Below are 27920 nucleotides of genomic sequence, written 5' to 3' on the forward strand. Positions count from 1 at the left end.
AGAAAATCGTGGATACGCCCCTATTCAACCCCTGTTCAACCCCTTACTTGAAGCCAATAAATTTTGTTTACCAAATTATACATTTTAAAGAAATAATCAATTAATTTTTAAAAAAATGTTTTTCATTTTCCATAAAATAGGACTCATCCTAACGTAACTTTAATAAATTATTTTACACCTAAAAAATCTTAAAATATGAACTTTCAATAAAATGAAAACTATTGTTAGCAAATTATTTGTATGAATAAAAAAAATCGTATTTTAGATCTCTATTTGGGCCTGACCTGCGTATAATTTAAGATGGGCCGTAACTATATTTACCCCAGCACTGTTGTTATTTTCTTGTTGCCGCCATCACAAATTGAATTCGCTCCATTTTCCAATTTCGCGAGCCCGATTTCTCATCAATCTTCATCCTTCGCTTGTCTCGGAGACGGAGATCTTCATTTTCTGCATCAAATTGCACACTTATAAATGGCGTGTGAAGACGCTCTGAATGTAAAGGATGACATGCGAACCACAATTGCCAACAGCAAACCGTTCCTGGTGAGTTCAACGCCAATTATCTCAAGTTATATGATCTTTTTTTTGTAATTTCTTCCTATTGCTGTGTAAATTCGGAAAATTCAAGTAGAAACCTAGAATAATGTTCATATAAATGCTAATCGTAGTTTCATCATGTTTTATCAGTGGAGTAGTGGACTGAGATTTGAGACAGAATTAGGTTACTGGAATCAAAGATGGAACCGTTGAACTATGTGTGGATGAAACTGACTGATTAAACCATTATTGGCATAAGTTTTATGGTGAATAACTGACTTTTGGAACTGTATGAAGAATCTTTTCATGTCCTAAGGTGTGTTTTATATCAGTAGGAACCATATAGTGATGCTCTCATTGATTTCCTTGAGACAAAACAGCTTACAAGTCAATATATACATTTTAGTGAGAGAGATAAGAGAGTGTACTAAACTACTAAAGATGATTCGCGATCAATGTACATGTTTTTATTATTTAGGTCGTACTTACTTCGTATGATATTTGTCATGACAGCTTCCTGTTATCATCTGTGTACCGGTTGTATTTGCAGCTATTACTTCTAATTTTGAACTTCTGAGCAAGTGGCAAGAAACTAGGACATCTATTGCTGAAGAAGACATTAACTTTGTTTGGAGGGTATAGCTTACAGTTGCTACAATCAAGAACATGTAAGGTAAATCATAAACATTCCTTTTAAGAAATTACAATTTTTAGGGTGCAAATGGTTGACTGGCATCTGATATTTGAATTATGATCTTGTGTAGCAGAAAAAAAAGTGGGCATGGATCTAATCAGAGGTTGATTTGTTTCCAATTTCTTAGGGTGATGATGTGCCTATTATTTGTTGATAGAAAGTTTAGGAGGAGGATAAGTTACCATATTACAGAGTTAGGACATACAGCAAGATTTGGGAGGACTTAAGTTGTGCCAACACTCATTGGCTGCTGTGATTTCAGTAATTGCATCCTTATATTGTTTACATTAGTCATTAGATAAATATAAGTTCTAGCCTCTAAGAAGCAGGAAATCATGCAGATTTGCAGAATCAATTGTTTCATGTTTTAATTTGTGTTTTTGTTTACATATTTTTCGCAGGCACAAGGAATGAGGAAGTGCTTTGAAGAGATTGTGTTCTCCTTTACTTATCTCCAGGCTTCATATTTATGGCTCATTTTTCTTGTGTCTTTGTTGTCTGTATTTTTCAGGTCAGCTTTAGTTATACAAATTCATAGCTCCAACGCACAAGTTCTGCCTACAGATAGAATGTCATGAAATTATTAATTGGATTTGGATCTATTTATGCTCCAGGTTTTGAAACATTTGAATCATCTGCTGCACGCATGCACCATTCTATGTTCCACCCAAAAACAGGTACCTGTCTATGCTTTTAGTATCTCTTTTATCTACATAATTTGTTGAATTGCTTAGAAAGTCGAGTATGAGTGTGTGTCTGCACTTGGATCATGCTTTTAATTGCTTGAAAAAGTTTCAATGAGAGTTGTTTGGAATTTAAGATTTAGAGTTTGAGATCCATGTAATGTGCATAGCTTGACTTAAATCGCAACTGTAGGCTCTCATATCAGAATTACTTGTTTCTTACTTGTTTGGTGTCCATGCAAATCTCTCAAAAACCTTACTGAACATCTTCCTTAGTTAGCTTAACTGCTTAAGTGTTAATATGGCTAAGTATATATGTTGAGTTTATTTTTGTTCTTGGGTATCTAAGGGGAGGGGGACTTTGGAGGAAGCCAAGCTACTAATCTTGTTTCCTGTCTTTGGTGAAGGCTGAATGCTTAATTAATTAATGAAGTCACTGGCATTTTGTCTGTAACTCAAGTATACACTGTTAGAACTTAGGAGCAATTAGTGGAACAACATGCGTGCGCGAAAATATTTTATAGAATGTTTGGATTAGCTCCTCTTCCTTCAAAATCAATTTTGGAACTAAGAATCCACTCTCAGAAGTTTCTTCAAAGAATTGGCTTTAGAGTCAATTGTAGAAATATTTACACACTAAACCTCTGAGATCCCACACAATATTTACACACACTTAACCTCTGAGAGCCCACTCGTTGTACAATTCAATCAGGCTTAATTTATTTACGCCCCCAACTTTGTTTACAATAATGTTTGATGAACACCCACTTTAGGTGTAGACACCCAAATAAAAAAGAGATAAGTAATAGATTTGGTATATAATGTAATGTGATAAAGAGAAAAATTAGGTGTATGTGGGCTGTGTTATTACTATTGATGCTTTATAATTGGGATTCCTTTGTTTATTTCCTCTGTGGGAGAATTTTAAGCATCTATTCCTGAACTTTTTGTTTTTCAATCGGACTCATGGTTCACTTTCTCAGTAGTATTGCAATTGAGTCCCACAACGTGTTTCCAAATCAAGTCTCCCCAGCAAAAAATAAAGTACCAAGACATGTATATTGTGATCGTGATTGATTAGATACTGGTTTTTTATGTTAAATCACAGCCTAGACCTTAAGTTCCAAAGTTAGGAAGTCGGTAAAATATGTACTTATCCTCACAGACTAAATTCATTACCACAATTAGATCAAAATCACAATCCGATTGTATTAGCTATTATGGATAGAGAATAGGACAGTTTACACAAGATGATAATATCACTAGGCAACATTAAAAATGGAGATATAACCTATCACAACAACTGTCATAGGAAAAATCCTGAAGCCTTGAACAAAAAAAAGCAAGGCAGAAATGATAGCCATAACAATCCTACTTAAAATGCTAATGAACCTCACACCATTCTGATCATACATACATGCATACCCACTAGACCATAATCAAGACTAGTTTTCCTTTACACTACAGCGCTTGCTATAAATTAACTACTATTAATCTATAACCAAGACTTAATAATCTTCTAAACAGCCAGAACTTCCCAAATCAACTCAGGATCAAATGAAGGCAACCTTTCCAAGGAACAACCTCCGAACTCTGTTTCCTCTGTTACCATTGCTGTTGAAACAGAGCTCGGTGAGTTCTCCCCTTTCCAAATCCCATCCTCTGAAACACTCGGCGAAAACAACTCATTCACCCAGCTGTCATAAAAATTCGAAGGTGACAACGGTGGTAGTGATGATGAGGAACTAGAAGCTGAATCCACCTTCTTCTGTGATTCTTCTTCACGCTGCTTCTCACGTTTTGTGTCGTTCAATTTCTTGGCAGCATTCTTTTTGGCTTTCTCCCTTTTCACCTTCTGGCATATGGCTTGAATTTTGGCATCAACAGAGCTCTTCAATGCGTTCAACCTGGTGGAATCTCCGAACCCCAGCTTGCTAGGATCCTTCAGATTTGGGAAATTCAAACGCGCGTATTCTCCGCGGAGCTTGTAAGCTGCGCGATCATACGCGTATGCAGCAGCTTCAGCTGTGTCGTAGGTGCCGAGCCAGACCCTCATTCTGTTCTGAGGGAGTCTAATCTCAGCAACCCATTTCCCCCAGTGCCTCTGTCTCACTCCCCTGTATAGCTTTTTCTTGGCAGGGTTCAGTAAAGAAGTGAAGGAACTCGTGTATGGAGCAGCGTTGAGAGATGGATTTGCAAAGGAAGTGGGGACGGGAGACCCGTTCAAACGGCTTTCCTGGTAGAATTTTTGCAGGATGTCTCTCTGGCGGAGGTAGACAGAGGAGCCCAGTGGCTCAAAACTTGAAACGCCGAAGGGCTCAAAGTAATCCATAACAGAGTTAGTTGTAGCAGCACTAGCAGTGTTATTTGTTGTGGGACAATCGGAGAAAATCGAGTCCAGGGTGTTTGTGCTGCTGCTTGATAGTATGAGATTTGATAAAGAAGACCCAATATTAGCACTGTCTCGGAGTTCATGTTGTGTGTTGTTGAAGTTACCTCGCTTTCCCTCCATGGTTACTGGCAACCAGAAAACTTGAAGAAGCCAAAGGGGAAAAGTTTGACAGTTAATGTATAGGAAGAAGGTCACTGGAAAAATTGGTCCCTCTTCCTGAACGGTGTGATGATCCTCGTAAAAACGTGAGGATCAACGTAAGAAGAGGTGCAAGCAGGTTATCTGCAAGAAAAAAATGGAGGGAGCAAAAGGAAAGAAGAGAAGTAATTGAAGAATTAAGGAGGTTATGGAGTTTGGGTGTTTTGGAAGTGTGTTGTATGCTGCAACTCTAGGCTTAGTTGGGGTGCATTTATAGCAACAGGAAGCGCCTCCCACCGAAACTCTGTTCACAACTTGAACGTCTAAAATCGTTTGTGTTGCCTGGCTTTCTTTCTCAAATGACTAAAAGGCCCTCGTTAGTTCTGTGCTGTATGGGTGCGTGATCAAGGACTGGTATGGAAGGGTCTATGTCTATAGTCTTTTTACTGTCTGACTTTTTTCCTTTCACAATTTTACCTCATTTTCTCTTTCAGTCATAAAGAAATTTGACTATGGGTTAGATAGACACTGTCTGTACCTTCACATTTCTTGGCAGAATTATAGGTTGTGAACTAGTCATTGTGCTCATGCTTTGAATGGGTTGTTTATCAAGAAAATATATGATATTTTATTGTATATTAATTATTGTAATATGAATATAAAAAAATATTGTAGGAAATCCAATTTTAATAAATAAGATTAAAAGTAGAGAACATGCTGATGTTTGAGGAATAGAATAAATTTTTAAATAGAAGCAGATAGAAATAAAGACCAAATAAATTTAAAAGAAGCTTTAGAAAAATGAGAAAAAGTGAATGAGAGAAAAGACAAAATGTTTTGGTTCTATAAAACAACAAACATTTTTAAAAAATATGTAGAAAGACTAAAACAACAATCTTTATGGAACGGAAGGAGTAGTAAAATTTAATTTAAGGAAAATGTTTAGTAAACTGCAATGTGATGTAGAAACCGGGCTAAGGATGGTAAAAAAAGGAAGAGAAGAGAAATGTTGTGTTGTGCATCCATATCTTTTACATAACATTTCCCCTCAGCATTACTCACAATACACATGATATTTGTGTTCTTCATTGGTTATAGTTCCAGAAATGAAGTTAAATCATTCTATAATGGGGTTGAGCATCTAGAAGCAGATTATTAGCAGAGGTTAAATCTCAAAACCCTCTAAGTGAGGAGGAGAGGAAGCACTATGATTTACTGAATCCTTAAATAGCCAGAAAGCATTTTATTTGATCTTAGCCAGGAGAATTATTTCACATAAGCTCGAAACAAAAGCCAGTAGGAATTTTGATAATTTCGTTTTAACTCCGTGGGTGGTCCCATATTCATAATCATATTGATGACTTCTGCACTGCATCACCAAAAAGGAGAAGCCTACTTTTGCAATTTATTGCAGGGATATGGTCCCAACTAATTACTAGAACGTGAGGACAGGAGGAAGAGGTGATTGGACTAGTTACGCATTATGTCAGAACTTATCATTCCTAAAATGTCATTTTCTTCATCACAATACAACAGAACAACGCGTTTCCTACACCAATATTATTGGGGCCTCTTTCTTAACAGTAAAAATTTGACATAGTTAGTGTGTAAGTGAGTAGTGGGATAGGGATTTGAGAGTTGAACAGTAAGAAATTCAGGCATCGCCATGTTTCTTGTTAGGTCGCATTGAATTGAATTTCCTTAAACCAAAATTAATCGGAATCAAATTATGCATGATTTGTTTCAATGGCTACAAATTCCAGGATAAGCTTCGGGATATAATAATAAATAAAGGGTAGCCATTTGTGTTGACTTTGTATGCTGCCAGCGGTAACAGCTACGTGTCTATGCCAACTATCTTGAAAAGGAAACACAGCATTCAATGTGATCGTGATACTTTTAATCGATTCCCTGTCCATGATGTAAAAGAGTCTGAGAATTGGTCAATAGTCACAAACCATTTTCCCTAAAAAAGAAAAAGAAACAATCATATATTTGTACAAGAAATAGTAGCTTTATGTAGGGAAATCACATGGGCGGGGTGGTGGGTATCTAGGTTCGTAATTTCGTATTACATTGATGGATACCAGCTAAAGTAACTTTTCTTTACTCTTATGCCTCATATGGTAATACTCCATTAATAACTCTAGGCAAGCGTACATTGTCCCACGCAAAATCATGTTAAAAATGGCCGAATGCACTTGCAAGGAAATGTTGAATCAAAACTCATTGATTAGTTAGTTACCATCAAGGCAGTATGGTGAGCACATGCATAATATTATTGCCACATTTCTCTTGTCATAGGTGAAGATGTGATATTCACACCTAAATTTTTAACAAGTACTACTTTTTCTCTCTATTTGAGTTAACAGAAGCCGTACGTTTATATATACATATATAAAACTTTCTGTGCGTCAAATGTCAATGAATGAGAGTGGGCAAAGGGAGTTTAATTTCAAGTCTAGACTAGAAGAGAAGGAAGAGGCCAAACCACAACAATCAAACCACGTATTGATAATTGAATGCAAAGAGAGAGAAAAAGAGGATGGAGATTTTGTTAGAACACTGCTACTTTATTTTGGTTATTCACCGCAACTTGATAATATGAAGGGAGAAAACTGAAACAAGAAGTACCAAGGCAAAAAAGTGGGGACTAGTACAGTAACCAATCAATGGGCAATTTGGCTCGGTATATTAAAGGCGTAAAGGTGTTTGTGAAAAGGCAAGGGATGGTGGACCGGGTTTTTATTTTTTGTTTGGGAATGTGATGGACAGTACTCGTGAAATGACACACCCACTCAGTATTTCCAAGGCCTAAAAGCCTTCTCTTTTATTTGATTTTCGGTACATGCATGTGATCAGACCTAACAAACTCTTTTTACCTTGAGATATTCATATATCTGTTCGAATCATTCAAAATTGCAATGTATATATCTATCCCTTTTCACATTCATTTTTGTAGGTTCATCACTTTAGACTTTACATGAAATTCACTTTTTAAAGTGTGTGAAATCATCTTTATTTAATAGTATATAACATACACACTGATATTATATGATTGCCGTACGTGTGTGGTACTTATTATAGCATTAGAATCCATAACCTTTCTTTCTAATTGAGATCATTTAATTATTTTACAAACTTAGTAGTATATCATATAAGAGAAGGGCAAAAATGTACTTACAAGACAGTACTGTCGTGTGTGAACAGTGAATAAGGAAAGAAAGTGTATTATTGGAGGAGAGCAGCAGTAAAGTGAAGAAACAGAAACGCAACGCGTGGAAAGGTTTAAGGTTTGTAGAAGCGAAGAGAAGAGAACATGGTTGTTGACTATGAAAAAGGTGTATTTTGGCAGTATATGATTATGATATTTAAATGCCAGATGGCAGTATACGGAGAAGGGTAGGTTTGCGACGCGCCACGCCCACGCCATCCCTTCTGTTTAATGCCGTTCGCCACCTGTCGCCTTATCTTTTTGGGCTATGCTCAATTTCTCGTGAAATTCCTTCTCTCTTGGATGATTGCCCTCACCCAATGTGATATTAGAGCATCTCCAATGCATAGTTGCTAGTTGGGTTGCTTAAAAAATATTTCGGTGGGTCCAGACTGACACATAGGATTTAAGCAACCCAAGCAGAATTCGCTCCAACCACGATTACTTAGTTTACTTTTAGTTGGGTCTCATTATACCTCTTATATTTATATTATTTCAAGATAATGACACTATACAAGTACATGAATGAAAGAAAAAATATGATCTTTTAGTCAAAAAGTAAGGAGAGAGAAAATAAGCAACCGTTGCTTAAATTTAAGCAACCCAACTGCCACGTCATGTTGCTCCAGTGGTGCTCCAAAATAAGCAATGCTGCTTAAGTTGCCAACTAGATTTAAGCAACCCCATTGGAGATGCTCTTAAAGAGATATTTTCAAAATAATAGGAGTGATATTAATTCTTCCACCAAAAAGGTCTAGTAGATAGTTTAGTTTGTTAAGCATTTAGTTGAGTTTGAGTTTTGTTCTTGACGAAAACTAAGGATGTAAATCGCCAAAACTATATAGGCATTGTGTGGTGTGTGGTGTATTCTAAAAGGTCAGTATACACAAATACCACTTAGAATTGTATATGATTGTTAGATTTACAAATTTTACATTAAACATATACATTAGTGATTTAGTGTGAATTTTAAACGGCGCTAATGTTTGTGGTGGTTAAAAGTAATTCATACATATGTAGATGTATCTGCCGAATTTCGTATGTTCATAGACATAAGTGCTGTTGAGAAATTGGTTGTTTGAATTGGCGGAGTGATTTTCTGATGGGAAATGAAGTGGTGTCCTATTTAGCTAGGGAAGGAATTTCAAAGGTTTGGTGCTGGTGGGGCAGTGAAAGCATGGCACGTCCAAACTCAAGGTATCTATATCTGGATAAGAATGAGAGAGAAAGAGAGAGCACTGTGGTGATCAAATTATAATTAAGAATATATTAGCAGTGAGCCTCACATGGCCATATAGATGGATAGGTAGGGTCCATGTTGTGTGACATTTCGAGACATTGTAGGTGAGGATATCACAGGCTTCTAACTTCATTGTCACCCCACAAATTTTGTTGTTGTAGTCGATCTGGTTGATGGTTAGATTGCCACACACATCACTGCATGCGTATATAGAACAATTTAAAATTAAGCAATCATTACTTGCAGATTCCAGAAGAGGGTATGCCTTTTGTTTAAATTGCTTGATTGGTTTTAAATGAATGTTATGATTGATGCGTATTTTAAAGGGTAAAGTTATTTCACTCAAGAAATCTCATCTCTCAGAATTCCATCAATTCAAGTAAGCATAAACTAACACGAGAAATTAAACTCAAATCCGATTCTGCTAGAGTTGCGTGTCACAATTGCTTATCTTCCTCCAGAAATTGATAAACAGTACTTTCTTGCCTTGATGGGTGGCTACAGCAGCACTAATTAGCTTGGTATGAAGAAGTCAAGAAGAGGCAACCTCTCTCAAAGTCTCTCTATCTCTTCATGGGATTAAGTTGACCTAGTAAGCCATTATTAATGGACCCTAGCCTCTTAACTATATATACAACTCATTAATTAATTTCAAACAGAAAACTAACAATCTTGTCATGGAATTGAAAAACGAGTGGCCCTTGGCGGTTTGACCTTTGTCTCACGAGGTTCACCTCTTATTGGACTCAAATGAGCTGTGTTTTTCTTCACACTAATTAAGTCTCATTACAGAATTTATCAGATGGTATGTTTCTCAACTCTGACTAGGTCGGTTTGACAATTAGGGCTGTGTTTATTCTGTTTTTATTTTTTCTGCTGATAATGATAGTTATGAATTATAAATTATAAATTAAATTAAGTTGATATTTAAAATTCTGTATTTACACAATTTCTTGTTTGAAGTTTTAAAAACAAAATAGAGCTAGCTAAAGTATAATTTCTTTTGATCACTACTAAATACATCAATGAAAACAAAAAAAATCAAATATTAATGATTTATGTGATTTGATTTTTATTTTTATGTCATTTAATATAGCATTACTTATAATTATAAGTATGTCACGAAATTTACATTTTATTTTCGATTTTTTAATTTGTTAAAATGGTGATTCTTTTTAACAATTTATTTGTAAAATGTACAAAATATATCAAGTAAAAGTAAACAAATAAACGAAGACACATTCATATTGTCGGAACATGTACTTTGTTTTCTTAAACACAGTACAGAACTGATGATTAGGTGGAGACTTAATCGAGTTGTCTGTCTCCTTTTTTAATGTTACGGAATATTGCCCACCATTATAATGCCCGCATAATTCAAGTTAATCAGATGAATATTTATTTGGCCCGTTTTATTTAGTGCGTTTTTAGTTTTTACCCTTTTGTGTAAGTGAATAAATATAATTTAATAAATTATTTATTTTTACAAATTTTATCTTGATAATATTTTTAGTAGAAAATCCAGACAATATGGAAACAAAGGCCCATCGAGAGTATTTCTATTGCTTTTGAGTATCTCTTTCAAGCACATATTTATTGTGAGGTGAACTCTTGTACTAATTTTTAGTTGTTTTTAGATTGCATAAATAATGTAGTTTCTTCGATGGTTTCTCCCTCCTCAAGATGTATTGTCTTTGGGTAATTTTATTCACCACGGAGTTTGTCTTGCCGGTAATCCGGTATCCACGACACGAACATGGGTAATTTTATATAGTTGGAGAATATGTTAAAAAATGTGTTGTTAGCATTTTTGTTATTAATTTAAAGATATTGTTTTATTAACATTTCATTTTCATACATTTCCAAAAAAAGAACACTTTAATTCCACCTTACAACAAGTGAAAAACAAATAAAGAAGAAAGATAAATAAGTGATGTAATAAAACAAATTATAGATAAAAAGAGAAAGTGAAGAGGGAAGGTATTAGAAAGGAAAAATTAAGTGTGAATAAATCAAAATTCTTAATTTAATACTAGTTTTGTTTTTGCTGGAATAATTCAACACATAGTACCTGAAGTGGTACCCTCATATTGGGTTGGGCTAAGCTGACTTTTGATGCTTCAATCGCCGACTTCACGTGGCTCGTACTTTCTGGACATTGATTTTCTAACGCCCAACAATGAACATTGCTCTGTTATATATTTGAATTTGTGTATTTGTGTTAAACATAAATGTTCTTTAATTCATTGTTTTAATGTACCAAAAAATATTCATTGTTTAATGAATTATGTGATTGTTTAGTTTCCCTTTCACCAAAAAAAAATACTGATTGTTTTCCAATCAGTATCTTACTTCTCTATATTAATTATTTAGAAGTAATATACTCCATTGATGTCAATGTGAAATGAAATTTATACGTTTGTGGTATGTATCAGTTCTGCGAATTTATGTTCATAATTTTCTTAATTTAAGTCATACATAATAAACTACTTAGGAAGTCTTGTATAATTAATCATTAAATTATGTGTAATGAAATAATTTTTTTTTTATATTTGACAAAGAAGAATAGCTTTCAATATATTACATTTTTTCCTTGAGACAAGTTGTTTCACCACTTTTAAGCATGTTGGTTTTTTTTATTAAAATATTAATAATTATTTACAAATTTTGCTTTTACGATAAAATGATTTCCTTAAATAGTTATCTTTTTTCAAAACAAGTAATTCTAATTTTATAGCTCAAGTGGCAAGATATGAGTAACATCTAGGTTATGAAGGATAAGGTCTAGAGATTGATCCCTAAAAAGTGTAATTTATTTATCCAATGTAAAAAAAATATTTTTTTCCCAACTGAATTTAATTACTTAAAAATAAATTATACATTAAAACCTCAATTTTTAAACCACATATATAAATCATTGAGAAAATTATATGCTCGAGCCCTATAGAATACCTATGAGCGACAAAACTCTTCATATTAAATATTTAACGCAACTACTTTCGTAGAGACTCACACCTGAGACCTCTATGCAATGCGCATCTTTATAGTTTGGATTAATTATCCGGTGCAAATAACAAGGACATGAGATATTAGATCTCATAAGAGCTACTTCATCTGTTCTTTTTTAAGTGTCATTTTAGCAAAAAGCTCTCCAACCAAGATAGTGGGTTATTGGAGTTTTTTTTTCCATTCTACTCTCTCACATCATTTTTTGAAAGATTACCCTCTCACATCCTAATCATGAAGTTATAAAATTTTCAAACCAAATAGTGGGTAATTAATTTTCTGTTCAACTCTCTTTCATATCATTAAACTATTTATCATTCTTCCCTCCCTAGTAGCAATAAAAATTTATAACATCCTCCAATTTTTAATGTTAACACCTTTTTTTTATGTAATTTTGAAAGCTCTTTTGGGTACTTTCATTGGAATTTAATTTCCACTTACTAGACAAGACTTTGAATTGATGTAATGAGAATTTAATTTCCATTTACTAGTAAAGGTATAATTGACAAAATGGACCTTAAAACGTCAAAACGACAGTTAAATAGGAACAAAAATTTTCTTGTAAAACGACACTTAAAAATGAACGGTGGGAATATATGCTTTAGTTAATAAATTGTCCAACATCCTTTTTTATTTTGTTCAAATACCTACAACTTTTTTTTTACTTGTTCAAAAAATACCTACTACTCAAATTGAATGAATTTAAGTGTTAGTCTAGATTGGGCCTCCAGCCCTTTGTCACATTACAAAATGCTCACCAGAGAGAAAGGGCCCTATCGTCTATTCAAATTAATTCATGGATTATAAAATAACTTTATTTAGTGTACCAATAGTGAGTTATTTAAAATAACACCCTCTATAGTTTCAAAATAAAATAAAATAACACCCTCTAGAAGATAGTATGTAGGTTATTTTTTTGACTGGAGTACATGGGCTTATATGGCCTGCCATTCCTTGTTTCCTCACGATTACAAACCCAATAGTAATTTTGGTCATACTAGAGTAGTGAGCCAGATATTGACCAAAAATAAAAGAGTAGTGAGCCGGATCAATCCGGTACTAGTTGATCCATAGACAATAATTCAAACATATCTTTTGACCAAAAAAAAAACATCTTTCATTTTAACAAAAAATGATGAATTATCAAATTTTATATTTGAGACCCCCTAAACTCAAAACCCTCTCATGTATAAAGTGTTTAACCCTAGCTCTCCTCAAATCGAAGAGCAAAAACCTTGTAAGACATGATGATCACGTCAATGTTCCAGTTCCTAAAACCCTCTCATACTACCTTTGCCACCATGTCCTATTATGCTGCCAAACCCCTCCATTTGATCGATAATACATCCACAACGTCTGTACCAACAGGCCCTAGAAATTCATCTCTTCGATTACATTTACATTTTTATTAAAATGTCACCCTTATCTCACTCGTGAGCATTATAACGTTGCACGCCGAAGATGTCGTTGAACTGACATTTTTTCATGTTTTTATATCATTAAATAATTAGGCAAACTTTTACATGATGGTTCATGGGAGGGGGTTACAATGTTGTTTCTGTATTACCCAATAAATGAATGTCATGTGTAAGTGGGTGTCTTGTGGGTGCCATGTCATTGTAACTTCTAAAATTCCAAATATGGTCCCTCAACTTTAGTGTTCATCATATTGAATTATTTATGATCTTCATCTTCCTCAAACACCTTTAACCCACAAATCATTAAAACAAAGTACACATTTTCTCCTTTACGGATTCATGCATCTTCCAGTTCTTCTTTTTCCCTATTTCCTGAAACCCACACCTTCCTCCAACCCAAACCCGAGAAATTATCCAACCTTCAACCCCCAAGCCTCCTTCCCAACACACCATGATTCTCAACTATTTATCACTTCCTGTTAGATGAACATTATAATTCTCAAATCTATCCTTGATTTGAAGTAATAACCTTTTGGCTTCTCAAATTTCAAATTCCCATTTTTTCCATCCTCTGCTTTCTCTTCATTGCCTCCACCTCTAACCTATTAATTATATGCATCCTTTTTTATGAGTGTAAGGAAGGATTAATATTAACAAACAATGAAAGGATCCTCCAGAAAAGGACGCATATTCATAGACGAAGGCAACATCCACGGAAGAAAGTTCATCAAGTTATTCTTTTTCTTGAAGCTTTACTTGCAAATCTGCATTATAGAACACTGATTAACCTTTTTCTTGAAGCCTCTGGTTTTTTTAAACCAGCCCCAAATGAAAAGTTTGAATTTTTTCCTTCCTATGTGTTTAAGCCTCTAGTCTTCATCAGTATTTATCTTGGGTTTTCTTTTTTCTGGGTTTGAGTAAGGGGATGAATGCACGCGGTTCGACTGGGTGGTGGTGCTATGGTTGCGGCGACGATCTCTTCATTCGTTCAACCTGCCAGCGGTGGTCTTCTTCCTCCTTTCCCTTCTCTTATTCGCAGTTCTCATCTCTCATCTCTCTTCACTCTTCATGTTCATGATCTTCATCGTGTTCATCAAAGGGAGAGAGGGATGGTCGAAGGTTTTTTTTTAGATAGGTAGAAATGGTTGAAGGTAATTACATATTTACTAAATTTGGGGATTTACTTAGGGTCAAATTAATTGGTGGGATTTAGTTGTGGGATAAAATGCAAGACTTAAGAAGTTTAAGGACCCCAACTTAGAACATAAAAATTTATTGGTCAAATAGATGACATTGCACCATAGCATCTTATCATTGGTCACTATAAGGGGGGCATGACTGCTATTTAAAACACAATCAGCATTTTTAAGTTTGCCAATTAATTAAACCAACTGAAACTTAACTTAACATCAGCTTGTGAGGGCAACTACACTTTAGCGTTGATTTAGCTGGCTGGCCGACCGACGCTTACTTTTACTCTCAAAGACTCTAAAGGAGTCCTTGAGTAAAGGAAATAACTTATATGTTCATGATAAAAATAAGATTTATGCACACGATAATTTTCCACTTTGCATTTTTGTTCATATTTCACTGCATTTCTAATCATATAACAAATATTACTCATTTCTCTCTTTTCCCTTATTATTTATCTAAGTTGAAGGTGAAAATGAAATGTCAACCCAACATTTTTCAATTTAAGTGTGTTCCTTTCTTTTAAAACTCTGAAGAGAGCCTAATATAAATTAGTAAATTTTAACAAAAGACAGCTTGGCTTGGGTCGATAGAGAAATTAGAGGTGAAAAATTAAAAGAGAGAATCAGATTAAACAGTAGGAGGAAATGTAAATAAATAAAACTAGGCGGTTGAATTAATGGCTCTGGAGCTGTATAACTATGATACTGATGTTGTCTTTGCTTCCCCTAGCCATTGCCAACTCCGCCAACAACGTTGCCGCCTCTGCTGCATGATCACTTCTAGTTGATTCATGTTTTATCATATTCCTCCTCATTTGCCCTCTTAGGCAACTTCTTACCACTTCACATACATACTCGTTGGTCACTACATCCCATAGACCGTCAGTCGCCACCACTAGAAACTCATCTAACTCTGTTCTTGCGTCCACATTGATCTCTGGTTTTGATATCACAAAAGGTTTCATGCAGTGATCACCTGCATCAGCATACATTTCCAGTTTTGATCTTTCAAGTATTGCTTGCTTCACAGTTTACATTATTGTCACTTAAGTATTTACACAAACACCATGCAATATAATTACGTACATAAAGCTTGAAGTGAGGCATTTACCTATGGATCTGGAAGTTGCAAGTACTCCTAAAACGCGATTCCCGTTCCAACCAATCACTCTTCCCCCTGCCGCTTCAATCCTCTCTTTTTCATCCGGAAGATCAGGCTGATTCAATCAAGCAAACAACAAACAAACCCCGTTATACGAATTGTCTAAATAACCCTAAGCAAAAGTTTGAGTTAAATCATCATAATTTTAGGTGAATCAATGATATTTGAAATAAATTGAACAATTATTAGATTATTGGTTCATTTCTACGAATTAGGATAACTCAAACTTTAACTAGAGTCTTTTTTTTTAAGACCCTTTCTTTAGTAGTAAATAAAATGTGACTCTCATCTCACCTTGTGATCACGTGAAAGTTGAATAGCTAAACCGCCACGGCACAACACCGCCCTTGAGTCCCCACAATTCGCCACCACGATCTCCTCCTTCCCGACAACCACCACCGCTGCCGTAGAACCCGCCGTGTTCCCTTCACCCACGGTCACGTCATCATCCCCTCCACCACCACCGATCTCGTTGTCCATCCTCATGAAACACGAATACATGGCTCTGAACCAATCAAACCCCTGATCCCCGCTCGCCAACCCCTGCTTCACCTCCTCCGCCAGCAACAAGTGCATCCTCTCACGGCAAGCGTTGGCCACCACCGTCCCTCCATGACCATCGTAAACAGCAAAGAAATCATATCCCGACGGGCTGTGCTCGGCCGTGACGAAACGAGGAACCACCCTGACAGCGTCCTCCATCGCTCTCCGGCGGCCGATCACGGAAATGAAACCATGTGATGCGGTGGCGGTGTTTTTGTTGTCGGTGAACTTGTGTTGGACGCTTGTGGGGATTGAAGCGACCTTACAAGGTCGCTTTCTCTTCCTTCTGTAATTATTGAAGCGTCGTTCAATTTCTTTGGTTTTGGTTTTGGTAGTAGTAGTAATAATATGATCAGTATCACCCTCCTCCATGGTATACTATTCGTATACAGTAGTTTTGTGTTACACGATCAGCTTTTTCACAACATATTGTTATGGCTTCCTTCACCATACCATACAGCACGCTCTGTTCAGCTTCAATGTCTTTTGCTTTGTATTTTCTTTGATGAGTTATTGTTTCCTGTTTGAAGAGGAAAGTCTTTGTGTCTAACTTTGGTTTTGTATACGTGAGACGATGACACGAAGCAGGGTAGTCCCCGATGTTGAAGAGTTAAATCTGAAGCGTACAGCTCTGTTTCCATTTTGGATTTATATGAGGAAAACGTGGAGAGCTCTGGTTTGTGATTTCAATACGTGGCAGCCTATCCGGAAAATACTGGATTCAGGAGGGGAAGGCGTGGCCTGGGAAACTTTGTTAAAAGATACGTCAGGCGTTCACGCCTGCCTGACGCCCTCCACTTCATCGATTTTTGTTGTCTTTCACACATCACTTTAAGTCATTCACCAACATGTTATTGACTGACTTAGTAAGGACAAAAAAGTTGTGTGTTCAATTTCAATCCTCATGTGAGAAGTAATGAAGTTTGTTGTTGCACTTTGCATTAGTGACAGAATAAAGCTTGATATGAGGCCTAACTCAATCTAAAAGCTAGCTCAAGAGTTGATGTTTGCACTATCATTTATAAGCACTTAATGATTGACCTTATCTTTAGCCAATGTGAGACTCTAACAAATGAAAGCACTTTGCCTTAGTGAAAATATAGAGTTTGATATGAAGTGTAATGGAAGCACTTTGTCTTAGTACCATAAGTAGCTTCTGAGATGACGACTACATTTGGAAAGCTTTTTAAATCATTAACTTTGTCAACTTACTTTGCTCAGTTAGCGATTGGATGAGAGATGACACCGCTCCGATCATCCTAGCTAACAAACACGACGTTCACTTGGTTGTGAATCCTATGAGCCGACTAGTTTGGTTGTGAATCCTATGAGCCGACTCGAACAATAATGGGCCTTGTGGACATTTGTATCGGGAAACAATACGCAACCCATCTTTTTACAATTAATCATTTTTCTTGGTGAATTTTTTTTATAAAATAATCAAACTAGAAAGTATCGAGGAGTTGGGATTCATTAAAATGAGTTTTGATTTATTCACATCTCAATTTCCCTTTCATATCATGCCCACAAACTTTTTTTCATATATCGCTTATATTTCTCTAGGATTTTGATTTAGTCACATGTCTAATTCTCTACCATCTCTTTTCCACCAACTTTTTCTTTCTATCTCTATCACATCACTTATCATATCTCACATTTCTCTTATTTCTTACACTATCTAGATATAGTTTGATTTTGAGTGTAATACAATATATTCCTTTAGAAGACATGAGAAAAGTGTGTTATTATAAAACTAATGACTGTATAGTAATTTTATTCCCTGGAAGATATAACGTCTTTTACTATGAAAATAGGTAAAATCTCATAATTGTTATCATCGTTGGTCCAACTGTCCAACTAGTTGGACCAACTGTCTGTACCATGACCATATGAGGAAACACAGTTGCAAGCGTAACTTATTGTTAAATTTCACCGAGTGTAACAATACATGCCTAAAAAAATGCTGCATGTAACTTCGTCATAAATAATCTGTTCAAATTTAAATTTTATATTTTGGTATCTTGTACATTAAAATATTATCTGCCATCTTTGAATAATCATATGTACAGATAAAGTCACCAAAACGAAACAAATTAAAGCAAGTACAATCACATGGGGAAAAATAATTATCTCCATGGAATCAAAACCCCAAAGCATTCCTCAGGCACTGGGTTTACTTCCACTCTTGTACATGTTATCAATGATTTCCTGTGCACCAAAAAAAATTGCAGTCAGTACTAGCAGAGTCAGTATATGGCTAATTAGCTTACCCTTCCCATTTTTAAACAATGATATTAAAGTAATGGTGGTAGGTTGGCTAAACAATGATACAATTACATTAGTATTTCCATTATCATTCATTGCAAAAAATACAACCATAGGACCGTAAGGATGTGAAGTGATGACACTGCCTAGTAGTAACTCAATTAGTACAACTGGAATTGATTGAGATTTCTCACCTTTTCTTATTTATTGCTTGGTAGAAAGAAAATACCAAGGGACATAAATAAATAAAAAATTGAGAACCTTTCATTGATGAAGGCGATACCACTGCACTACCCATTCTATTTAACATGAAGCGAAACGAAATCCGGAGAATTTGACTTGTACCTGATAGTATTTAAGAAGCTGAGGCCTCTTCTTCTTGTATGTTGGAGTGATAAGGTCACGTTCCATGTCAAATGGTACTGGGTCAAGATGAACTGCTCTTATAAACTCAAAACCTTTCAACTGCAAAAAAAAATTGTATGGCCCACAAAGCTTCAGAAAATGTACGCATGAACACAAACACACATACATATAGAATAGAACCAATTGATGCCAGAGCAAGATCAAACACAGACTAACTTAAATAATCCTTTGGACATACTGGTTTTGCTTCGTCAAAACATTGATTTATATTCACCACTTGATCAGATGGTTCATATTTTCCATTTTCTTTTATTTGAGAAGTATTTTGTCTGTGAAGTATAAATAACCATGGAAGTTGCAAGACAACCACGCACATGAAATTTAATCACACATTTTATACACAAATATACACTCCAAACATAACAAATTAGAACAATTTTATAAGAACTTAAATTAGACAGGACCTTCTTTTCCTTTGCAATCTTTGAGAGCTCTCCAAGCACGTAACTTTTTGCCCTAGAATCTTTGCAGAGAGAATCGAAATCCAAGGATATACCATTCTCTCCTGCCCAATGTTCAAGTGCTTGCTGTCTGGGTGTAACAACAGCAACAAGGAAGGACTCGAAACTGTTTCCATAAACCCATATCTGAAACAGAGGAGAAAAAAAATTCAAATCAGTATGGGGCAGAACAATTTCAGCTCATGAAATGAAGCTGAAATTAAAGATCTGTTTCTGTCTATGTACAGAACTAAACCATTTGACATTATACAAGTGGATGTCACAAATCACAAAAAATTATTGTACAGGTATATGGCAAAAGAACAATCCTACCTCTTAAATTGGGCAGATGATTACAATGAATTACAACAAATGCAGAATCTATTATTCATTAGATCAGCACACATCAGTATGTGTGCACAACATACAGTATGCATGTAGATGGTAAATATTTCAAGAAGCTTAATATGGTCAAAGAATAACATGTGCAACAAAGAAACGAACATGCAATTTGGATATGTTTAGGCACAAGAGGAAAATATCTAAATCTATAAGTGATTTATTTTAATAGATGAACCACTGAGCTCATCAGCTCTAGTATGAGTAACAGTTTCTGATCACCTTTACCCCCTTTTATATGTGCAACAGATCATCTTCCACATACCACATATTTTTCCAAATTTCTATGGACAAAAAATTCACAGCAAGCTAGGACACTAAAACGTTGGGAAGGGTTGTCAGGACATACTGATTCAATAGAAGAAACTTGACCATATATATTCTCCAGGTTTTCAACAGCGACGTATTCTCCTTGTGAAAGCTTAAATATATTCTTCTTCCGATCAATAATTTTCATGCTTCCATTAGGTTGCCACTCTCCAATATCCCCTGTTGAATCATCACTCATGAGAAACAAGGTGACCCCAGCCAATTTAAAAGAGTATCTCTAAACTTCAATTTTGGAAAACATGAATGAAATAACCTGTATGGAACCATCCATCGATCAAAACCTCTTTTGTGAGGTCTTCACGTTTGTGGTACCCCGAAAACAAGGTATTTCCCTTCACGCAAATTTCTCCTCTTGGTGTGCTTGAAAGAGCATCGTATCCCATTTCAGGAACAGATTCCAGGCACACATCTACATTTGGTACAGGAGGGCCCACTGTTCCAAGCATTTCAATTTCATTTGGTAATGAAACAAAGGTTCCCGCACAGGTTTCAGTCAGACCTATTTTTATTTTAACACAAACAAATTGGTCAACTCCACAGTCAAGTACAAGAGCCATAAAAAAGTCAACATTCTAATAACTACATTATATTCTGAACTTTCACGCTATATAAGAGTGATGAGGCATCAGAATAACTTCCTCATAGATTTCAGTTAGACATCATTTATATTTACATTTTAGCATACAATAAATTAATCTAGAACAACTTGCTATTTGCTTCAATGGCTTGAGGTCTTGGGAAAGACATGGTTGATGCGAGGAATACATCTTATTTATGCAAATATTGGCTACTTCTATGAAACAATTGTTGCCACACATCCATTGCTATATGATAATCTTTGTAAGCAGACAAGGAGCTCCACAATCATGGTGATGCTAAAGACTAGTGATTTACATTTTTCTATAGTTGTTTATAATAGTATTATTGTATTAATTTAAATTGTACATAATAAATACTTTCAGATAGACATAAAGTAAATAAATTACAGTATCAAAACATGCTAATTAGTAATTACCCATTAGAACCAATCTTCAGTAACAATTTGGGAAATTCAGAATGGGCTGAGAACTGTTTTAAGTTGAAAGTGCCAAAATGGTAATGTGGTTCTGTATAAATTTAAATTGGTTTTAAACAGTTCCGTTTGTCAAAAAATTGGGAGTTTAATATCAAATTAAGTAAAACGACAAGAGGAGGAAAATAAGGAAACTTTTGGTTCAAATAAATAAACCAGTTTTTTAATAGATTTTTTATTGAGATAATGTGTGACAGACTAAACTAATCAAATAAGGACTGGTTTCTTAAATTTTAAGTGATTATAACAAATAAATAAATTTAAACTGCCCTCATTCTACCAACTTTTCTTTTGGACTGACAGATACTCTCTAGAAAATTTTACGAGACTTGCGATTCTCTCCAACACATTATTACTTTCCTCTATACAAAAATAAATTCATTATTTAGAATATGTTGTTTGTATCATATGAAAATAGCATTGGCACCAGATTGAAATTTGTCTTTCTTTAATCAAAACAAACTTAAAACAAAAAAGACCAACCATTGTTAAGTAGAAATTGTTTATTTCAACTGGCTTATAACTAACTGGACTATTTGAATTCAGTAATTTGATTTTTCAAAACAGATGGCATGGTGCAAGTTTGACTTTCAAAATTAAAAGAACATACCGTATCCTTGTAGGACATGAGCACAGGTCACCACCCGTAAGTATGCTTCCACATGCGAAGCTAGAGGTGCGGCTCCTGACAAAATAAGACGTACCCTACCCCCTAAACCTTGCTTTACCTGATCATGTTGCAAAACCATTAGCATTTACAAAAAAAAGATAAAATAAGAACTACCAAACTGAGGGATTATGGAATTAAAATTAATAAATTTGCTACCTTATCAAACACGATTCTGTCAACAAGTGGAGATGCCTCCTCGTGCTTAGACCCTTTCTTCATGTTATTCAACTTACTGCCACCAATTCCCAGCAGTTATATAATTAGAATATTGCAATGCTTACTAAGGGACAAACAATAATTCAGTAGAGCAAGTGGGGAACCTAAGAAAAATATTAATACTATAAATGAGAATGTATGTGATTTGATACAGGAACATTTGTAGTTTCCAAATATCTTACAGAGGATCTGTGATAGATGATTTTTTATTGTTGGTTTATAAATATAAATATATCCCCAGACTCAAGTAATCATTTACAATAACATTACTTACTATGAGTAAGCACAGCTGAATAATGTCTTCTTTAGGAAGCCCCCAGAAGAAATCTTTTGTGTCAAACCTGTGTATCATATGAAGTTTCAGAATCCTAATGCATGGAATGTAAGAAAAATATCATTTCAATGATCAACAAATAATTTGTGCTGTAGGTTTGTTCTCCTGAATCACAACTTGACCAGCAATATCATATGATGCTAGAAAGATAGTTCACCTGAGTACACTCTGTCAAGCACACGGGGAACAGCACAGAAAATAGTTGGTTTTAGTTCCCCAAGGTCTTCAATTAACAATTTAACATCCTGCAGCCATTGTGTAGATGATGGTCAATCCAAATCCAAAATTTGGCTTTTTTTGGGGATAAAATCAAATCTAAAGTTCAATTATCACATTAAATCTTCAGTCAATAACGACCAATTTAGCACATAGACTCACCCCACGCCAGAAACCTATTGAGGCACCATGCCATATGAATGTCTCCTCAATAACCCTATCAAATATATGTGCAAGAGGAAGGTATGATAAGTATACATCCGTCACATGCAACTGCAAAAAAGGAAAAAAGAGGGGGGATTATGAGAGTCAATAAAAAGACAGCTAAGAATTTAGTCTCCTAAAACGGAAAAAAATGAAATCCAGACCATTCAAATGAGATACAAACTTAAATGAAAACAAATTGCGTTTTTAAAGGGTATTTAGGTAACTACAGGTAAAATCAGATGTAATTAAGAAACCGACTCACATTTTCATTGGCACTATCCAAAAATCGCTTAACCCCTGCAAGGAGGGTAATGATACTCTCATTGGATATCAACACTCCCTTGGGATCACCAGTAGTTCCACTGGTATACATTATTGTGCAGATATCACTCCTTTTCTTCTCAGGAAGATCAAAACTCTGATTGTCACCCTGTGGCAGACATAAGAATTGAATTAGGATTGGTAACCACAAAATGTCCCAAAAGTAGCAAAAGAGACATTACTACCTACTGGTCAAGACTGAAATGAGTTTTCACATCAATTTTAGCATTAATGGCAGAAAAAGGGTAACAATATGTAAATGGATAACCTACCAGTTGTAAAAATTCATCCCATGAATATATTGCCGACCCATACTGTTCAACTTCTTGCTTTTGTTCAGGGGTAACCTTTCCGAAACTCACAAGTGCTGTACAAAGATATAAAAGTTATTGCCTCTTTCTAATGGATATGAATTTTAGGACAGAAAAAAGATAATCGGCAAAACCTACTCTTTAGATACTTTGCCGCATTTGGAAATGTCTTCAATAGCTGAAATTTCAAAAACAAATATACGAGCTATACTGACTGCTTCGCGAGAATGGTAAATAACTCTCTAATCATTCCTAACAATAGATTGCTACAAAATAGACCATTTCAATAGACAAACCTCAGGTATCTTCTTTTCTTCAACAAATGCGATTGAGACTTCTGCATGGGATATAATAAATTCTACAGCCCCAGCACCTAAGTCGTACATATGAAAGTGCCAAAGTCAGTGATAATTAAGATTTTAAAATTAGAGCAACAGATATGAAAGTATTAGGCTAGTGTGTGTATTCTTGGTGACATGCAAAAAAGGAACTAAGAAACTTCTCGTAACAGATTATGAATGTCTGCACAATGGGACATTCTACCCATACCAAGCACAATTTGAATTTTTCTGCATGGTAGTGAATTTCAGACAATTATCACAACTTTCCGTGATTGACAGGTTTTGTTGTAAGTTATGTACTTATGTCTTACTTAATTTTAGTTAGAAAAAAAAAACAAGTTTTTCGATAAATTAGGCAAGATTTTCAAAAGGGTACAGATGAGTGAACTCGGTCATTTGTTCTTAAAAAAACAGGAACAGATAGACATAATAAGTTCTCAATATGTGTGGACTTTGCACTTACATATCTTATTAGAAATACTTTGTTCATAAAACAGAGAAATTTTCCAACAGTGCATGAATTAGTGAACTTATTTATTGTTGGTAAAAGTTAAACAAAAAAAATGCCACATTGCCATAAATGTTGGAACTTTTCACACATCAAAGTAGCAAATCCCATGTACAATAAATTTGAAAAGAAAATTTCAATTGCAGTAGGGTAAGAACATCATCATAGTCTAAAACAAGCTAAAGAAGGTACGAACATACCTAGGGTATCATACAAAGGAACACAATAAAGTCCATGAGCATTGCAGGCCTGCATTTATTTGGCAATATGTTAAAAGCCAATGAATGGAAGAAGCTAGTAAAGGAACATTGTTGCTAGGTGACCAGGGACGCACGTCACTAGCCCCATATAAGCATAAGATCAAAAAATAACAGAAGTGGAACTCTGTGTAGAAAGTAGGCATTCAATAGAAGAGGCTAAGTTTCAATCCAGAAATACCTTATTCTCTTTTATAATCAATATGGACTATAAACAACCAGAGAAACAATAGACACAAAACAGTAGACATAGAAATAAACAACAACAAATAAACAACGCGAAAAATGTTATTATATAAACCTACAAGAAACAAAATAGAAAAATTAGCAGGAAAAAAAAATTAAAAAGATAGCTAAGAGGAAAGAAATTCAAAATTAAATTTACCTCCATGCTCATAATCCACTCTGGGCTATTGGCACCATAAATTCCGCATTTAACACCCTGCAAACCATCAATTTATGAAATAAGAACAAAGCACAATAAATGATAATTATCTGCAAAAATGAAAAACCAAAATCAAATAAAACAACAACCAGCTATTTGAATTAATATGGCCATGTTTCTGATAAGTAATTCACTACTGAGCTATTCGTGCACATGCATATAGCAACACTATCAAGGACATATTTTCTGATACTGATAAGTAACACATTAAAAGAAGATAATATTATTAATAAAACTGAAAAACAATGGTTTCGTTTTCTTCTAACAAGGACATGGTTGACTTACTTCTCCATAACCACAGCTGCGGATGGAATTTCCAACTTTGATCACAAGGTCATACACTTGTTTATAAGTTTGCCACTTGTACTTGCCATGCTATAAGGATTCATAGAAGAAAAAAAATTGAAGTCAGCCAAAAGCCATAAGCAGTCAACCAATGGCAAGAAAATTTCCAGAACACAAAACTTTGACAGTAAACAAGACTTTACCTTCCCATCGACAATTTCGCGGACACCAAGCATTGGATTGTTGGGATATTTGTCAACCGAAGTCCTGCAAAATTACAATACAATCAGAACTTAAATGACCAGTACAAGCACTTAATTCTATTAAACATGATATAAAGCTGGATCAATAAATCAAGTGAAATCAAACCATATATTCAAGTCCTCAAAGTTGAATAATATTTGTTTCAACATCGGAAGAAAAAAAACTGAATAACAAGCTCTGGTTTACGAAATCACTAGTTTCACTGTTCCTAGCAGTGAGTTCAAATTGACATTCTACCTAACATGAAAAAATAACAGAAAGCGATAATCAATGCATCGAGCGAGCAGCATTAAATGTCAACTATGAAATCCATGATATGAATGAAATTGAGTTGATTTTGAATCGTTCCTAATCTTTGAATCTAAATTGAAAGAAGAAGCAAGTGAGGTATGAATTATGAAATCTGACCGGAAAACATCCCAGCAGCTATAGAGACCTTCGATGGAAGGGAATCCATCCTTGGCGAAGAGGCTGCGGTACACAGGTCCCCTCGACGGAGTCGCCTCCTTGGCTTTTTCAACTTCAATGATGAATCTCTTCTGCGGCATGACTGTGTCTGTGTGACTGAATATTCTCTTTCTCCTCTGATTGAAGAATATGAAAGCCAAAGTGTTCGGAACTGGAACTGGAACGAAGCAGAGAAGAGAGAGAGAGGATTTAAAGGCGAGTTTGGTGGAGTTTCCGCGTGAGAGTGAATGCCGGTGAAGACTTGCAGAATGAGTACTCGTGTAGAAGCCAAGGGAAGGTGGTGTGGTTATGGACTTATGGGTATGGGACTTGGCTCTGCTTCTGCTTCTTTTCGCTGTCAAAGAGAGTTTTAAATTAAATGAATTAGGTTTTGATTGGTCAACAAAAATACCCGATCTGATCTATTACGCACCTTTTCAATTTTCACCTTTCTATCTAATTTATACTTCATATTTTTTGGGATAAGTTTGTTGCTATTTACTAATTGATAGAGGACTTTTCCAAATTTCCATAATGTTTTAGGTTTGTTAAGGTCATAAGCTAACCTTTTTTTATCAATAAGATTTCAAAAGGTTGGTGAACATTTCTCTCCTACTTTTGTTTTTTTATTTAATTTAATTAGTTGTTATAATTTTAAGGGTAAACAACTTTACATAAATATTTACATAGAATTATTTTTTATTTTTATTTTAACTTGATAATGATGTTTAAATTATCATTGGATAATTGTATAGCACTTATTTACACGCTTAGTCTACAATTATTTAATTCTTTGCTTTTTTTGGTACATTAAGTCAGTCATTAAGAGGAAAAAATAACAGAAATTTTAAAAATAATTGGACTTGTTCTTGAAGTTATTATCACGTTTAAAGGATAGATCTTATCTTATCTCAGTAACATAAAAAGTTATTTAATTAATTTTGACTTCAAGAGATATGGTTTATCTTCAAAGCTGTCTTTTCCTGTTTTTTTTATTCATGAACATGATTTATATGTTTTTTAATATTAAGCTTATATGTAGAACAAAAAAGGTGTGCTTTGACTTTTGAACATGATAATAGAGAACCTTCTTGGATGAAGATTGAATAAACAGTCTTGTGCTGCAATCAAATAATCCTGATCGAATAGAGTGTTAAAATTCATTAAAAAGTTAAATACCTAATTTATGTAGATGACCCTTTATTTATAGTCAGCAATGATCAAACTCGGTGTAGGTGATAGACTTATATTTGTTATGGTTATGATGAAGAAATTATTCGCCATCCGATCAAAACTGAGATATGTTGAAGATAACTCGTAATTTGGTGAATATCCATACAGTACGTAAAAAGTTGTTATGGGAGTCAGGACTTGACTAAACCTCTATAACGTAGGGACTCGAGTATTCAAACAATATGATAAGGCCTCTAGTCGAATGGATCAAGATCGTGATTCATTCTACTAGAGTGAGACACGTGATTTGTCAGTTGTAATTACCTACGGACGATAATGGATAAATAATCTCAACCTTTCATTGTAAAAATAATCATATCAAAGAGAGTTACTTGTGGTGCATCAATGGACCACTTCACACCCGTCAATAATATCTATTTAAAGTTGAAACCTATTAACAAACTCTAACAATATCATTAAAAGCTATCAAAGGGAGTACATATAAACAAACTCCCAACAATGTCATTAAAAGCTATCAATTCAATAATACTATATTATTGAGAAGCCTAATGTTTACTTTCTTAGAATGAACTCAACATAAGCCCTGGATCATTTCCTTATCCACTACTAAAAAACAAATCAACAAAAGGCACTCCAAAATTTTCCCATTAGTTTTGCTCTTCCAAGTTGTCATGTTTGTTCAATTAATAATGTGTGATATTTTAATATCGACGCTTAAGTCAAATCATAAACGCCACTTCAAATTTATT

General features: G+C 34.8%; 3 protein-coding genes and 1 long non-coding RNA gene across 4 annotated transcripts; 1 reads left to right on the forward strand and 3 right to left on the reverse strand.

Moving 5' to 3' along the window:
- The first annotated feature begins 354 nt into the window (after positions 1-354).
- LOC130741243 (uncharacterized) lies at positions 355-8120 on the forward strand. The gene is made up of 5 exons (XR_009020349.1): positions 355-546; positions 1091-1213; positions 1636-1745; positions 1849-1911; positions 7658-8120. It is a non-coding gene; the product is annotated as an uncharacterized LOC130741243 (long non-coding RNA).
- Positions 3102-5118, reverse strand: LOC130741242 (ethylene-responsive transcription factor ERF061). Its single transcript, XM_057594087.1, has one exon. It carries the CDS (start codon positions 4427-4429, stop codon positions 3437-3439), a length of 993 nt encoding a protein of 330 aa, XP_057450070.1. The 5' UTR covers positions 4430-5118; the 3' UTR covers positions 3102-3436.
- Positions 8121-15033: 6913 nt separating the features above from the next.
- On the reverse strand, positions 15034-17186 carry LOC130735892 (probable protein phosphatase 2C 8). Its single transcript, XM_057587765.1, has 3 exons — positions 15975-17186; positions 15630-15735; positions 15034-15494 (listed from the first exon to the last, which is right to left on the reverse strand). The coding sequence occupies exons 1-3, from the start codon at positions 16593-16595 to the stop codon at positions 15193-15195; spliced, it is 1029 nt and encodes a 342-aa protein (XP_057443748.1). The 5' UTR covers positions 16596-17186; the 3' UTR covers positions 15034-15192.
- A 1011-nt stretch (positions 17187-18197) lies between these two features.
- LOC130741244 (long chain acyl-CoA synthetase 4-like) lies at positions 18198-26329 on the reverse strand. The gene is made up of 19 exons (XM_057594088.1): positions 25939-26329; positions 25470-25533; positions 25267-25356; positions 24922-24978; positions 24480-24528; positions 23727-23803; positions 23569-23608; positions 23392-23486; positions 23061-23228; positions 22754-22864; positions 22533-22620; positions 22316-22382; positions 21982-22057; positions 21766-21883; positions 20337-20582; positions 20103-20242; positions 19319-19501; positions 18834-18953; positions 18198-18431 (listed from the first exon to the last, which is right to left on the reverse strand). The coding sequence occupies exons 1-19, from the start codon at positions 26076-26078 to the stop codon at positions 18384-18386; spliced, it is 1977 nt and encodes a 658-aa protein (XP_057450071.1). The 5' UTR covers positions 26079-26329; the 3' UTR covers positions 18198-18383.
- Between the last annotated feature and the right edge of the window lie 1591 nt (positions 26330-27920).

The sequence above is a fragment of the Lotus japonicus genome, chromosome 2 (genome assembly GCF_012489685.1).
Source record: "Lotus japonicus ecotype B-129 chromosome 2, LjGifu_v1.2".
NCBI classification, from domain to species: domain Eukaryota; kingdom Viridiplantae; phylum Streptophyta; class Magnoliopsida; order Fabales; family Fabaceae; genus Lotus; species Lotus japonicus.

Excerpts from the sequence above, each read along its gene's own strand:
- LOC130735892 (XM_057587765.1), bottom strand. The coding sequence starts at position 16,595 with ATGGAGGAGGGTGATACTGATCATATTATTACTACTACTACCAAAACC. Across the intron at positions 15,736-15,974 it reads AACTTTCACGTGATCACAAG|CCTGATCTTCCGGATGAAAA; the intron begins GTGAGATGAGAG and ends TGATTGAATCAG. Across the intron at positions 15,495-15,629 it reads TGCAACTTCCAGATCCATAG|GTGATCACTGCATGAAACCT; the intron begins GTAAATGCCTCA and ends ATGCTGATGCAG.
- LOC130741244 (XM_057594088.1), bottom strand. The coding sequence starts at position 26,078 with ATGCCGCAGAAGAGATTCATCATTGAAGTTGAAAAAGCCAAGGAGGCG. Across the intron at positions 23,229-23,391 it reads GGGATGAATTTTTACAACTG|GGTGACAATCAGAGTTTTGA; the intron begins GTAGGTTATCCA and ends TGTCTGCCACAG. Across the intron at positions 22,621-22,753 it reads CAATAGGTTTCTGGCGTGGG|GATGTTAAATTGTTAATTGA; the intron begins GTGAGTCTATGT and ends CAATGGCTGCAG.
- LOC130741242 (XM_057594087.1), bottom strand. The coding sequence starts at position 4,429 with ATGGAGGGAAAGCGAGGTAACTTCAACAACACACAACATGAACTCCGA.